Raw genomic sequence first — 14,534 nt, 5'->3', positions numbered from 1 at the left:
AATCCCTAGTTTAGGCCCTCTTATTCCATAGAAAAGGACATACCAGAAATGTTTATTGTGGACTAGAAACTTGCCCTCCCCATGCTAAAAAAGAATGACTGTTCTAGATTTTGTTTTTAAGAAATTAAGATTCATTTTATGAGCTTATAAAGCCCAATATCGAGTCATAGGAACAGAATAGTTATGAAATTAAGATTATACAAATACATTTTAAATGAAGATTATGTTTCATGATATTTTTCACTAGAAAGGAGGCATGTATAGGATCTAATATATAAAGACACTTATGAAATCTGGTGGCTTTTTTGCAGCTATAAAATGTAAAAAGTGATCCTTGGTAACAAGAAAAGTGCTTTATAATTAACATAGATGTTGAGTTGTGTCTTGTGAGAAGTCATCTTTGTTGTCCATCTTTCTTATGCCCATCTATTAATCAATCCCACTTCTTCTTCTAGACATCATTCTCTTACTCTTCATAAACTCTGAAAATATAAAAGTAAAAAGTAAGAAGAAAATATAAAAGTAAGTTTGATAAAACAGTGGAACAATCCCATAAGCTATTCAGTAAACTAAAATTCAAAGCATTGATCCATCAGCCTTCTTGGGCAGATGAGATATAACTTCTGTTCTCTTTCGAAGTCTTATGCTACTTAATCAACTTACTGGAGGTATTAAAACAGAATTTGTATGGCCATTGGCCAGGGGTGCGATAGAAGTAAATTTGTGCATTGGGTAGAGGATTGGACTAGATGGTGAAAAGTGGTGTTTACTATTATGTTTAATAAAATTAGCTTTCCATATATGTTTAAGGCAATGCTATTATTTTGTGTTATGTCAATATTAGGTTAATTGTGAGTTTTGTTATGTTGCTGTGGTTTGTTGCATATCTAAACTGTTTTGAAAGATATATGTAAACAGTTGGACAACAATACATTAGGAAATACAGAATGGGAGATTTAATATAGGAAGAGATTTAGAAGCTGCTTTGTGAATATCTTCAAGAATCTTTGACATATATTTCAAAATTAAACTCTTCAGGTTCAAAAGCAGTTGATTAAGTATAGAAGTCTGCTTGTTTATATAGGCAATTGCTGTAATTTATAGCTTTTATTTTAAGACCAGAAACCTATAAATACTGAGAATGGGCAAAAAATGTTTAGTAAAACAAAGATGTAAATATTTTACAAAGTATACCTGTGAATCCAAGTTCAGTGTTTGGACTGAGATCTCCTTCATATATTCTTGTATTAATTCATAGTGAAATGTCTCTTAGATTTGTTTGCTCTGTTCCCACAACATCCTTAATCCAGCCGGTCACTCACACAGCCAAATCTCTTGGCAGTTCTATATTGAGAATGTCAAATCCCCACTCACTTTTTCTAAGGAGGGCCTGGAGAGTATGGGCAAGGCTGGATGATACAACCAGCCCTTCCCTGTTTGTCATGTAGGCAACAATAGGTATGGTTTAATCAGAGGCATCTGCAAGATTGGATTTTTTGTCCAAATGACCAATGCAGTGTTGCACGAATATGATGCAAACTCTACTCTCTACATGTATGAGAGCACAACATCATAAAGAAGGGACAGAGCTCATGTTACGATGGCATAATGCTGCTTTAATCTCTTCCTGCAGACAGCTCTGGGCTTGGTCACTACAGGTAAACAGTATTTGGTTGAAATGTTTGAATGACTAGGCCTTGGCTGTGAGTGAGTGTTGTAAAGATCATTGCTTTTTCAGCTGTTCCTTCTTTTCACTTCTCTATTTGGAGGAGAAGATATGCAAAACAGGCTAATATACTAATTTTTCTCATGGCTGAAATTACTCTACATTTGTGTCTCAAGGGGTACATTTAGAATTGACCCTATGCTCCAGGGGGTAAATTGACCAAGTCAATCATTTCTATTTGATGTTTCCACACATATTGTGGCAATGACACCACTATATTCTATGACACATTTCAAGTAAGCCATCAGGCACAATACACGTTTATCCCTGCTACATATTAACAGAATCTTACAAGTCTGAAAGTACAATTTTCCCACAGAACGCTTAGGCTCTCTTCTGAAGCTCTTGTTCCACCCACTATGGAGCTGCAGGCTATGTTGCCTCTTATCTGATCATTACCTAGGCAGCATCTCTTTGCCCTGTCTCCCAAGGTTTTTCTCATTACAGATACCAATAATCTGTGACATATCTGATAGAATCCAGCACTGACTATGTAACTACTAGTTTTGGTCCAGAAAGGCATACCAAAAATGCCATTAAGGTCCCAGAATTTGTTAGTAAAAAGTGAAGTAACAAATGCGAGCTTATTTACCTCATTAGTGGGACTAAATTGTAATAAGAAGCAAATTTGTTACAACACACCTCCCACTGTTGCATTTATCCATTTACAAAACCAGCAAAATCATAATTAAAATCATCGATTATTTCTAGATATGACACCTGCTGATCCTTAAAACTTTCAAAAGTTTCTAATATATAATTTAAACATTAATTGCTGGGCTCTGCCCAACTTCTGCTGACAAAAAACTCCCCTCTCTTTTGGGGAGCAGGAGTATATTCTCCAAATAGTACCTTCAGTGTTTTGCTTGTATTTTGAGCTTTTATCAAAGGGGAACTAGGCAGGCAATCAGACCCTTTGTTCCTAGCAGTTTATCTGCTTCTGCTGTTTCACCTCAGGGCAGGTGTGCCAAAGCTCATTGAACCAGAATGCTGAAGGAAATAGCTGTTTACCCAAGTCTCTATTCATCTCTTTTATACAGAGAAGCAATCTTCTGGCCTTTTCACCTGGGAAACAGGTATTTAATTTGTTCTCTAACCATAAGGGTTTTTGTTGTGTGATCCTGGGGATATCACCCAGGAAGACAGTTTTGAAAGATACTTATGTTACATTGGGTAGCTGGACAATGATTTATCGTACTGGTGCACAATTGCTAAGCCAGAGATGCAGTAAATAGATGGTAGTGATATATTATAATTCTTCTATATTTTTTATCCTGCTTTCATTATTTTTTTTCATAAATAACTCAAGGTGTGAACATACTTAATACTCCTCTTATTTTCCCCACAACAACTCTGTGAGATGAGTTAGGCTGAGAGAGACGGACTGGCCAGTGGGATTCAAAATTTTTTACTACCGGTTCTAATCCTGTTTTAGGCATGAAAGTTGGCGGGGTGACTTTGGGCCAGTCCCAGAGGTAGTATTCAGCAGGTTCTGACCAGTCTGGAGAACCAGTAGCAGAAATTTTGAGTGGTTCAGAGAACCGGTAAATACCACCTCTGACTGGCCCCGCCCCCATCTATTCTCTGCCTCCTGAGTCCCAGCTGATCGAGAGGAAATGGGGATTTTGCAGTCACCTTTCCTTGGAGTGGGAAGGGAATGGAGATTTTACAGTATCCTTGCCCTGGAGTAGGGTGGGAGTGGAGATTTTACAGTATCCTTCCCCTGCCATGTCCACCAAGCCATGCCCACCAAGCCATGCCATGCCCACCAAGCCATTCCAAATATGATCCAGGTCTGGCGATTTTAACTATGTTACCTCTAGCAGGATTATGCCAATTAATCCAAAGGGGTCTGGATGAAGTGGGAGAAGCACCCCTCTAAACCTGCTGCTGGAGCACTAAAGCGATTTGTTTTGTAACAGAATTATAAAGTTCAGATTGACTCAGAAGACGTTTTAATTTGGATATTATCACAATGCTTTGCCAAAATCAATGCCCATCAGATATGCCTGGTCAACTACTGCACATCTGGGAAGAAATGGATGGCAACTTTGAAAACAATAGCCCAGCACATCTGAAATTACTAGGTTACAGAAAGATTTTTAAAAGATTTGATTAGGTGAAAGCTTTGCTTATATATGAAGAAATTCCAGATATAGTGGATCTTTCCTGAAGCACGCTGTTTAATTTGAATTCAATCTGACCTTTGTGCATAATATGATCTGTAAGCGAAATGCTTAAATCAAAATTGATCTTAGTATTAGGTTAATTCAGGGTTGTAGCTAAAATTTGGAACTTGATTTTATGAAAGGATTTTAGCAAAACATAAGCAGAGGATCTTTTTCAATCCACTACACAAGCATAATAAGAAAAATAATTTAAAGGATAAGACATCTGTTTCCCAGAAGGTTTTATTTTTTTTTGAAAAAAAATTCTCCCTAGGGCTGTCTTCTCAGGAAAAAAAGTTGGGACTCTATTTGTGTAGCAGGTAGGATAAAAATTAAAACTGAATGGAGCTCTTTTTTCTCTTATTTTCTTTAATCTTTGGTTTATATCTCCCCTGCGCCCACTGCAAGAGAGAAGTAAGACTACAGTCTTGTGAAACAGAATTATGCATCAGAAGTAAAAATGCAGAAAAATGCAACAGCTTCTGAAAAATAATAAGCATTGCTTCCTACTCATTCCCTACACTTTGACCACTTATTACACACACAAACAGACACACACACAAGTGAGAAAAGACAAGCATAATTTATGGTTCATATTGCATGCATAAAACATGACCAAAGTATTAGTGATCATCCTTATATTAATACTTTGTCATAAATTGCTTGTGATTGATTGATAGTTAAAATCTGGAGTGGCATGTTAGTCAGTAAGAAGGTAGGTAGGTAGGCAGGCAATGTTTAACACACTGGCTCCAGGCTTAAGCAGAAACTTTTTGTTTGTGTGGGTATGCTTTCGGGTCAGTTTTGACTCCAGGTGACTACAGGAGTAGTTCCTGAGTTTTCTTGGCAAGGTTTTTCAGATGTGGTTCATCATTGCTTTGATGGGCCTAAGATCACCCAACTGGTTTTGGACCAAAGGCAGAGCTAGAACTCATGGTCTCCCACAGTTTCTAGCCTAGAGATAATTGGATTTCTAAGAACTACTTCAGCAAAAATATAGATACATTAATCAGTCATTTAATGTATTACACTTTTTCAAAGAAATCAACTAATAGCATAAGTTTTTTCAAGTTAGATTGAGCCTGTAGCTACAGAGTGACACCTAGCATGCTTGTCACTATAATATTGAATCGAACATGTGTCAGAGACATCTTTTTTCTAAATGAGCAAATTTGGTTAACCAGAAAGCCCTCTTTTTATAATAAGGCTAGATGGTTGCCCTCACCTGCATATAATCAATTACCCACCTTTCTTTTTCTTTCCATATTGTATACCACTTAAGTAATCTTTTTGTACTTGGGAGTTTAGGATGCAAGCAGTATTGATGGCCACCTCGGAATCGTGATTTCATTGAGACTCTGAAATAAAAACCAATTTGTCAGTACAGTATGGAGTGGCTCCTACAATTTTAACAAACAAGATTTGTTAACACCATAATTCAGCTTAATTCACCATAATTCTTCAGCTGAAGAAGCTTCTTGGATGAGAAGTGAAACGTCTTCAGAAAAACCAGAAAGTCCAGTTGCCTCTTGAAAAAAGCACCTTTGGGACAACCATAATTGGCTAACTATCTCTTTCTGCTACAAGCATTGGGCAAACTGTTTTTCTAGGTGTTGCTAAACATCCTTTAGCAACATCCTTTCTCAAAATATCCTTTATTACTGACCATGTTGGCTGGGACTGTTGCGATATATGGAGTATTGGGACATCTGGAAAGTTGCAGTAGATCATTACTCTCTTAAGAGCTATTTTGTGTAATGGCCATACATGTTCTGTTTTTCTCTCCACACCTGAAACCTTTATTGCACTGTTGCATGAGATTTTGGTGTGAGGAAGAACCTTCCACTTCAAGTAAGTCACAGTTCATGCACTGATAAACAGACTGCAGTGTCATCCACATTAATGCTGTTAAAATTCTGTTAGAGAATTGGAGTTGGGAGAATAGAAAATCTGGATGTGCTTGGTCCATCTTTCTGGCAATCAAGCTCTTAACTAAACAAATTGTTAAATGGTAGAGAAAAGAACAAATCTCTAAAGTAGCATGGATCACCACTGGCAAGATTCAGATGCTAGGTGGATCTATTTTTATACCCCACAAGCTCTCCTATGGGTTACATTCATTTTTGATGCACATAAATAACATTTCCCATATTCAGAGGTCAGAAATGGAAAATTTTATGTATATATCTTGCTGTTCTATATAATGAAACTTCTTAAGAACCAGAAGATTTTTCAGTAATCTGCGGCTCTCAGGTCCCAGCATAATTTTAAAGTGATAAAAGCTACTGTAGCATTCCTAATCTTTGCCGTAGCAACCATCTTGACAATATTGTGCAACTCTAGTTCTTGTGTTTTTTTTTTTTTTTTTTGTCACACCAAATGCCTGCTTATTCTCTCATGGATTTCTTTGGTGCACTATGGCCTCATTCCTCTTGGCTCCCTTTCTTCTCTAAGATTGTGTAAAATGTTAGAATATAACCATACCAAACAATCATTTTGTTAAAAAAAAAATCATGAATCACAGCGCTTTGTGTGACTCTTTATGTCTGAATATGTATATATACACATATACACACATAGAATGTTTCCGTTGTGCTTTGTAAAAAACTGTCAAGTTTCTTATTCATGAGTGATAGTAACATAGTTCATACTGCATTCATATAAAGTCATTTTGTTCTCTTAGGCTTAGCGAGCAGTATTATCTCTTTCTTTGTAGGTTATAATCTTTTATTTATAGATTAGCCTGAAATTAGTAATCATGGTTATTTAATGAACTAAAATTAATCAATCTATAGATTGATTGGATTCACATATCACACAAATGTTTTTAGGACAGACATATCTTAACTTGAAGAGTCCTAACAGAGTCAATTTACAATATTTTTCTCTCTGATTGTGATTTAAATTACTTGTTATAAGAAATTTACTATTTATTTATTTATTTCAAATCTGATTTCTTTTTCAAATGAAAATTCAAGGTTAAAAAAAAAGGGGGGGGGGACGACTGAGAAGCATTGCCAACTCCAAAACATTAATATGTAGTATAACTTTTTCATTTAAACATTTTCCTGAAGTATTATAAAAATGTTTATAAATTAAATTCATAAATTAAAATGTACACTCTATACAATGACATTGAGTTAACATATAAAACAGTCCTAAAATTTTCAATTCTGTTGAATTTAGTTTGAGATTGCAACCTTATACAGCCTATTCAAAACAATTCTTTTTAGACAAGCATAGGTTTACATTGTAACAGAGAGAGGAAAAAAAGAACTAGAAACAGAAAGAAAGAGAAAATGTATCAGTCTGTTAGGCAACTAAGTTTTAGGATGATCTAATAAAATAAACTAAAAAAAAAAAAACCAAGTGTTTTTGTGTTGTGAAAAAGAGAAAAAATAGAAGGGATCTTAAGACCACATGCTCAGAGGCTTAATCGTGAGAAGTTTTTTTTCTTTTGCTGTTTTTAGCAAAGAATGAAAATGTTCTCTAATGGGCATTTCAGTTATATTTCTACCTCAGAAGTTCTGTCTTTTCCCTGCCAGATCTGGCCGAGCTTCTAAAAGTCTGGCATTCACAGCTCCCTCATACCCATCCTAAAAAAGCTTGTGATTGTTTTTCTGCTGGCCTTCCAACATCCCACTTCTGCTGGCATTTTGTTTGTGAGAGCACACTGTTGTTTGGTTTTCCCATCAGGCAGCCCAGACGAGTCCTTGGCAGCCAATGCTCAGGCAGGAAAGCCTCGCACTGCTTTTGTTATGCTGATGCACGTTTCTGAACCCTTTGTCAGCTTCAGGTCACTGATGTAATGGAGACATTACTGTCTATGCAGGCGGACTGGGAAAGAGCTACCTCCATACCTTCTGGAAGTTTGAACATTTCTCAGGACCTGTCAGAAAAAGGAGGTCACTGGCACACTGGACCACAGAAGCAGTTGGAATAGGCCTTTCCTGATTTTCACATGAAAGCTGATATTTGGGGACTACAGAGCGGGGAGCAAGAGAGGAGGACACCCCCTTTCCTGTCCATGGAGCTATCTTCTGAGTTTATTTCTCATAAAAGGTAGTCCCTCCCCCACAATCCCGGATGGCCAAGCCATTCCTTTTCTGATCCAAAATTTCACACTAAGCTCTTGACAATTCCATATTAACAAATGCCAATGAATCGCTGTTCTAAGAGAGCCAATTTTTTTTTCTTTCTGAGAATTTCTAAAGACAACTTTCTCTTGTTGGGAGTTTTCATGACCCTTGTGAAGCAGAGTTGGTAGGACACACATTTTTGCACTGGCCCAATTTATCAAAATTTTATATAGCTTCTTCTATAATATAATTCTGTTATTTCTAAGTGCCAGTTTTTGTGTGATTACCATTGCTGTGTGTTAGCAACGGAGTAATTCAACTTATGCAGACAGTACATTTGAATATTGCTTTAAGATTACAGCCATAGATGCATTGGATGGATGCATTACATTTTTGTGGCTGGTCTTCAAATATAATATTGCATTTATCATATATTTACTATCATATTATATCAGTGTCTGGATCACTGATTCTCAGCTCTCTTGCCCACAAAGGCTGGGTATACAGACTCAGGGCAAGGCAGTTCTGAAATTCCACTCTCCTCCCTTTTCCCTTTTCCTTATCCCATATCCATGTCCATTGACTCTCAGTTGATCATCATTCCTGTATTTCAGGTTGAACAGTTATGCATAGATATATCCCTGTTTTTGTTTTGCTTTCTTTTTTTTCTTTTTTTTAAATTTGATTTATATGCTGCCCTTCTCTGGAAACTCAGGGTGGCTTACAGTGCATTAAGCAATAGCCTTCATACTTTTGTATATTTTTATACAAAGTCAGCTTATTGCCCCCACAAACTGGGTCCTCAATTTACCTACCTTAGAAAGGATGGAAGGCTGAGTCAACCTTGAGCCTGGCGAGATTCGATCTTACTTTTAATTGCAGACAGCTGGTGTTAAATTACAGTGCTTAGTCTGTTGAGCTATCCAGGCTCCTCGACATTAAACATTATGTGTTTCAGTAAACACATAATGTTTAATACAGTCCACAAAAAAATTCCCCAAGCTGCTACTCTTCAGATGGTTGTAAATCCCAGACTATTCCTGGTGGCTGGGAATTTGCGAAAGGAAAATCACAGCACTTCTGGTTAAGGAAAGGCTATATATAGGATCAAGTTCAAAGAGAGCATAGCCTGAATTCTACAATTTTGATAAAAGGAATTGTGGAACAACATGCTAGATTCATCCTAAAGTTATAGGGTTAATATTCTTCCCAGAAGCCCAAGCTATTGGATTAATTTCATCTGTATGCAAAGACCCTTTTTTGTTCAGAAAAGATTCTCTGTGTACTTAGCTATTTATTTTATTGACCTCTGCTCCTGTCATAAAACTGATTTTCACTTTGGCTTTTTTATTCAGGTGAATAAAATTTATGCCCCAGCCCAGCTTCCTTTTGTTTTATCGATGTAATGTATTATTATTACATAGCTCCAACTACAATTTTTGGCAGATGTTATTTTAAACAAATAATATATCAGAAAACCTTGAATATGCTAATTTTGAATGTCTTCAAATTTACTGAGAAATTATGAATTGAAGGGATTTACTTCCAAATGACTGAATATATAATTTGATTTTACGAACTATCTCGAATATTTATGATCAATTTATTTAACTGCCAATATTGCTTAACGCATTGTAAGGGGTTTGATGCACTGTGCACAAATAATTCAGATCTCACCCACCTCTTAACTTTGAACTGTGACGAAGTGTATGTGTGTATATGCCACTTCCAAAATTAGTTTTAGGAATGATCCTAATAGATTATAATAAAACAGAGTGCAGAGCCAATTTATTAAAAAAATGAGCATCTGTTAATCCCTATTTCGGTCCTGGTAAGAGTGGGTGGGCACGTTATAGAAAATGCATGTGAAGTGAAGAACAATGCAGACAAGTTAAATAAGATGTCAGAAATACTAAAAGCACCATTTTAAATAACTTTTATGGATACAGGAGCTCAGTTTATTTCAGTTTGATTCTGCTACAGGAGTTGCTTAATAAGCAGACTACAAATTAGTGTATTTCTTTGAATGTTTATATACTGAGTATCTTGTGAAATGTTTAATTATTATTGTAAGTTAGTTGTATTGGTGTTGAATTCATCCATTTTCCCACCCCTCAACAGATTTAGCCTTAGGAAATATCTGTATATCTAACCAGAAGGGTTCAGAAAGAAAAAGTTCAGTGGGGAAAAAAAAAAATCTTAAGTCTCTTTTTTATGTTTGTCTTTCTTCAGACTTCAGTATTTTTTTAAGTTTTAAAGATTAATAAATTTGGAACCACATGTAATATATGGGTCTGCCTGAGAAACATTTGGAGTTATCAATATGAAAAATCTGAAATTGCCAGCAATTAAATCAAGCAAAGAAATTCAACTGGTTCTGAAGACAAACTAAAAGGAAGCACCAGAGAGTGTTGTTTGGAGTTTTCAAACAATGGCAATGAAAAATAAAATTCCTCTTTGCTTACAGAACATTGTTTCCTGGGACAAACTTGTTTTCTTCCTGCTAGAGCAAAAGAAAACGACAGTGTGGAAAAAAAATAATTCTTAAGAAGTGGAATAGTGTTTGCTTTTGCCATCATTCCAACACAATAGTGAGGTAAGCTGTGCCTTTCAGTTCATAGATCACTCATCATTTCAATGAGGAGTCACAAGATAGTGATAAAAGTGAGCAGGCAATGACTCTTTTTAATATCTTTACTGTGGAATACTGTTTTTATACGGTAGTATCCAGTATGGAAAAACATCATTCTGGCCACTTCCTTTCCTCAAAGTGCGATGATGTGGGTGAATCTTAATTCTACAAGAGAGCCTTTTCCCCAACTTTTGCTGACTTTTTCGAACTAATATCTGTGGTGTCCTGAGTTATATCATTATGGTGCACGTCTAAAATAAAAGAAGCCACTGGCTATTTGGCATTATATACTTTAGCTAGTAAACATTTTTGGGGGGGAGTCTACTACAGAAACATACCACAAGAAAGATGTTATGGGATCTGAAAGTAGCTATTGCTACTTTCCTCCATCTCTCATATTTGATTTATCACTTAGAAGAAAAGGCAATATTGCTAAATGCCTATGTAGAAGAGTCCTGTTTCTTGCATCAGTTGACACAGAGGAGAGTGAGCTGTGATGTACTACAACTATCCTTTTTTAAAAAAGTAAGACCAGTTCATTTACATTTGTTACTTAAGTGGGTTTCAGAGCCCATACAAAAAGTTCTATGTGGGATTTTTTTAAAAGGAAGATTTCCTTAGCATGTTTTTGATATGGCAGTCAAAGGGGTGAGGAGTGAGTATTATATAAAGTAGGCATGATTAACAATGACTTGCCAAGTAATCCTATTTAGCACAAATTCCCAAAGAGGTAGAGATGATTTTGGGTACTGAAATCAGCAACTTTACTCAGCTAAGAGAGATTCCTTATGCATAGTCCAAATATTTAGTAGCAGTATATCTCACTGAGCTTAATGGACTCAAAAATAAATGTACTCAGTATTACATTACAGTTAAAGGTTTTTAGTCATTTAAGAGAATGGGATTGCAATAGTTGCACTGTCCTGCAGCATTTTATAATAAATATTTCACTTTAATTGCTTCTGTGAAGATTAAGATTCAGAATATGGAAACTCTAATGCCCACATATACACAAATAAATAAGTACAGATACATAAACAACTGAAAAGATTTATTGCATTTCTAACTTCATATTGCATTTTTAGTTTACACTTAATAAATTAATGATGTTTCCTAAATGTAAGAGGAAAAAAAAACAAGTTTCCAGCTATTTTTCTACACTAAATATATTATGCTTCTGTAATAAACAGATTATTTTGATCATTTTAACATTTGCAGAAAGGAAGACTTAAATTAGATTTAGATATAACACTGTTTTTTTTAAAAAAAAAAAAACTTACATGATCATTCGTTCCTTGCAATATGGATATTTTGGCCGCTCTTCAAGTTTCTGAATATCAGAGAATCTTATTTTCGGACCCTTTCTTAAGCATTTGCATTTTGATCCTATAAGACAAAAAGTATGTGTCCATTTGTGCATGTACTAAATTCAAATATTATTTTTAAATCTACAAAAACATCTGATTTGTTTATAGTTGCACTTTAAAAAACAAGGGCTATATTTGTAAACATTTTTATATCAAGGCTTCAATCCTACATTTGCTTAAGCAGTTTACATTCAGTTGAAGTAGACAGAAGACATGTAAATGTATCTGTTTATATACAGAAATTAGATCCATTAGATCTAGTAGGGCTAATTCCCAAGTAAACCAACTGGATTGCAACCTTTGTGTATAACAAGCCATGTGACAACCTCATCTTTTAATTCTGCACCTGCTGTGTTGAAATAAGAAAAGCTTAAGGAAAATAATATGACCAATTTTCATGGGTGTTAATTTCTTTCCTTTTGATAAATATTTATTTATTTATTTATTTATTTATTTATTTATTTATTTATTTATTTATTTATTTATTTATTTATTTATTTATTTATTTATTTATTTATTTATTTATTGGTTTGATTTATATGCCGCCCTTCTCCGGAGACTCAGGGCGGCTTACAATACGTTAAGCAATAGCCTTCATACTTTTGTATATACCTGCTTAGTAGAGATTTCAGCCCCCCCCCCCCAGCGGTGTTCTTTTTTATACAAAGTCAGCTTATTGCCCCCACAATCCGGGTCCTCATTTTACCTACCTCGGAAGGATGGAAGGCTGAGTCAACCTTATGCCAAAATATGCCAAAAGAATTCCAAATTCAACATTTTACACTCTACAAACTGCAAAAAAAGTAACACAGTACCAAGCTGGGCCAAAGAGAAATTTAACAACAAACAATTCAAGCCTTCCAACAAAACCAAAATGTTAAAAATTCTTGATACCTGCACCTGTTTGAGTTCTGTTCACTTTTTCCACTGTGCAAAACCATGAATGAGTTCACCCTTCAAAGCTGGTCCTTCCAAGAAGTAAACTTTGGCTGAAAAATTAAATGCCAACTAGGGCTACCCATGGCTTTTCATGGGAGCTTTGCTGACAGTTCTCATTTTTGCAAATCTATATTCTGCGGTCTCTTGTCCTTTTTCTTTTTTTCTAAGTCCTTCCAAGGACCACAACTGGATTTCAATCTGCTATTTCGGTGAGGGATGAAAGGGAAAAAACGCCAGAGTGAGTGAGAGAGACGGTGGTTAGTGAGGAACCTGTAACTTACCTTCTACGCTGGTAAAGCAGATTACAAGGACCAATATGAGGAGAACTGCGGTCAAAAGCTTCATAGTAAAGACCTGAAGAGCCTAGAAATGGGTTCACTTAGGTCTCACTGGGTTAACCTGCTTTCTCTTTGCCCCAGGGATTGTTCAGATAGTGGGGGCGTTTAAGGGGTGCCAGGCCAAAGGACGGATCGTGACTGACTCGTCCGGCTTTGCTCTTCTGGTTTCTGTTGTGTCTCTTCCTGCACGTCCCTCTAGTTTCAGCTCCTCTCTGCCTGAGCACGGAGGCTTTCCTCCTCTTTTAAAACAGCTCCTGCTGCCCTTTTTCCTCTGACTCATTAATATGCAGATAGACTCAGTTACTTTCAACAATTTCGCAATTCCCCCCTCCAAAGGGAGGGACTTAGAGCAAGCAAAAATAGCTGATTCTGCTTAAGGCAGCGAAGTATCTTCCTGGGTCTCACAATGTAAGGAGAGAATATGAAGGTGAGAAAGACGGGGTGAAAAGGAAGTCTTCCTCTCCCCCTCCTCCCCCTTCTCTCCCCCAAAAAAACTGGGAGTGAAACCTGTCATAAAACCCCCTTTAGCTGAAACTCTTGGGAAACTCACTGGCTCTCAGGTCAATGCACCTCACGAGACTCCTATTGAGGATAAAACTGAAGGAAAGGATAGCATTAACCTCACACAGAGCTGGAGAGAATGCAGAACACAAGTGATCCTAACAGGATAGGATTTAAATGTGAATGGCAACTCCCAGAATTTAGCACAGAAATAACATTGATGCTTTGGTTGTTAGGAAAGATTTCAAAGTTTTGCAGACATACCTGCTTCCTTTCAGAGAGGATAGTGAATTAGTTGGCATTTCCCCTTTTCAGGAGTGCAGCTCTGGGCCTTGCTTTCTCTGCCACACACTGAAATCTAAGCATGCCGTGTTGCATATTCTGTGTGGGAGATCACCAGAAAATCTCAGAGCTGAATTTGAAAAAAACAACCTAGAAAGAAGGCAATGGAAAAGCCATTTCCATTCTTGTGCCAAGAACCAACTCTTCAGTAATCAAGCTTGATTTGATGGAGTCATATAGAATTAGATGAATGAATGGTTTTGGTGCAGGATATCTTTCTGTTTTCTTTATGCTAATTTGAGACTAATTTCAGTGGTTATTAGAAATGGAATTCCACCAACAAGCCATCCCTATAAAACATCTCCCTATGTGGTTATAAGGACTTTATCACATCATTGGGGGGAAAAATTGAAATCATATGTTTGTCTAGCCTTTGACATCTAGATGATGTCATTTTTCTAGGAAGCACACTGAAGATAATTTAATATCTACTGCTTAGAGT

General features: G+C 36.3%; 1 protein-coding gene across 1 annotated transcript; it reads right to left on the bottom strand.

Moving 5' to 3' along the window:
• Window positions 1–426: 426 nt before the first annotated feature.
• CXCL14 (C-X-C motif chemokine ligand 14) lies at window positions 427–13,447 on the bottom strand. Its single transcript, XM_070933898.1, has 4 exons — window positions 13,193–13,447; window positions 11,886–11,991; window positions 5,142–5,252; window positions 427–482 (listed from the first exon to the last, which is right to left on the bottom strand). Exons 1-4 carry the CDS (start codon window positions 13,254–13,256, stop codon window positions 467–469), a joined length of 297 nt encoding a protein of 98 aa, XP_070789999.1. The 5' UTR covers window positions 13,257–13,447; the 3' UTR covers window positions 427–466.
• Window positions 13,448–14,534: the final 1,087 nt, after the last annotated feature.

The sequence above is a fragment of the Pituophis catenifer genome, unplaced genomic scaffold (assembly GCF_029215685.1).
Source record: "Pituophis catenifer annectens isolate HBS135680 unplaced genomic scaffold, rPitCat1.0.hap2 SCAF_2, whole genome shotgun sequence".
Classification (NCBI taxonomy): Eukaryota; Metazoa; Chordata; class Lepidosauria; order Squamata; family Colubridae; genus Pituophis; species Pituophis catenifer.
Note: the sequence above shows the minus strand (reverse complement) of the source record. Positions and strands in the feature narration are given on the sequence as shown.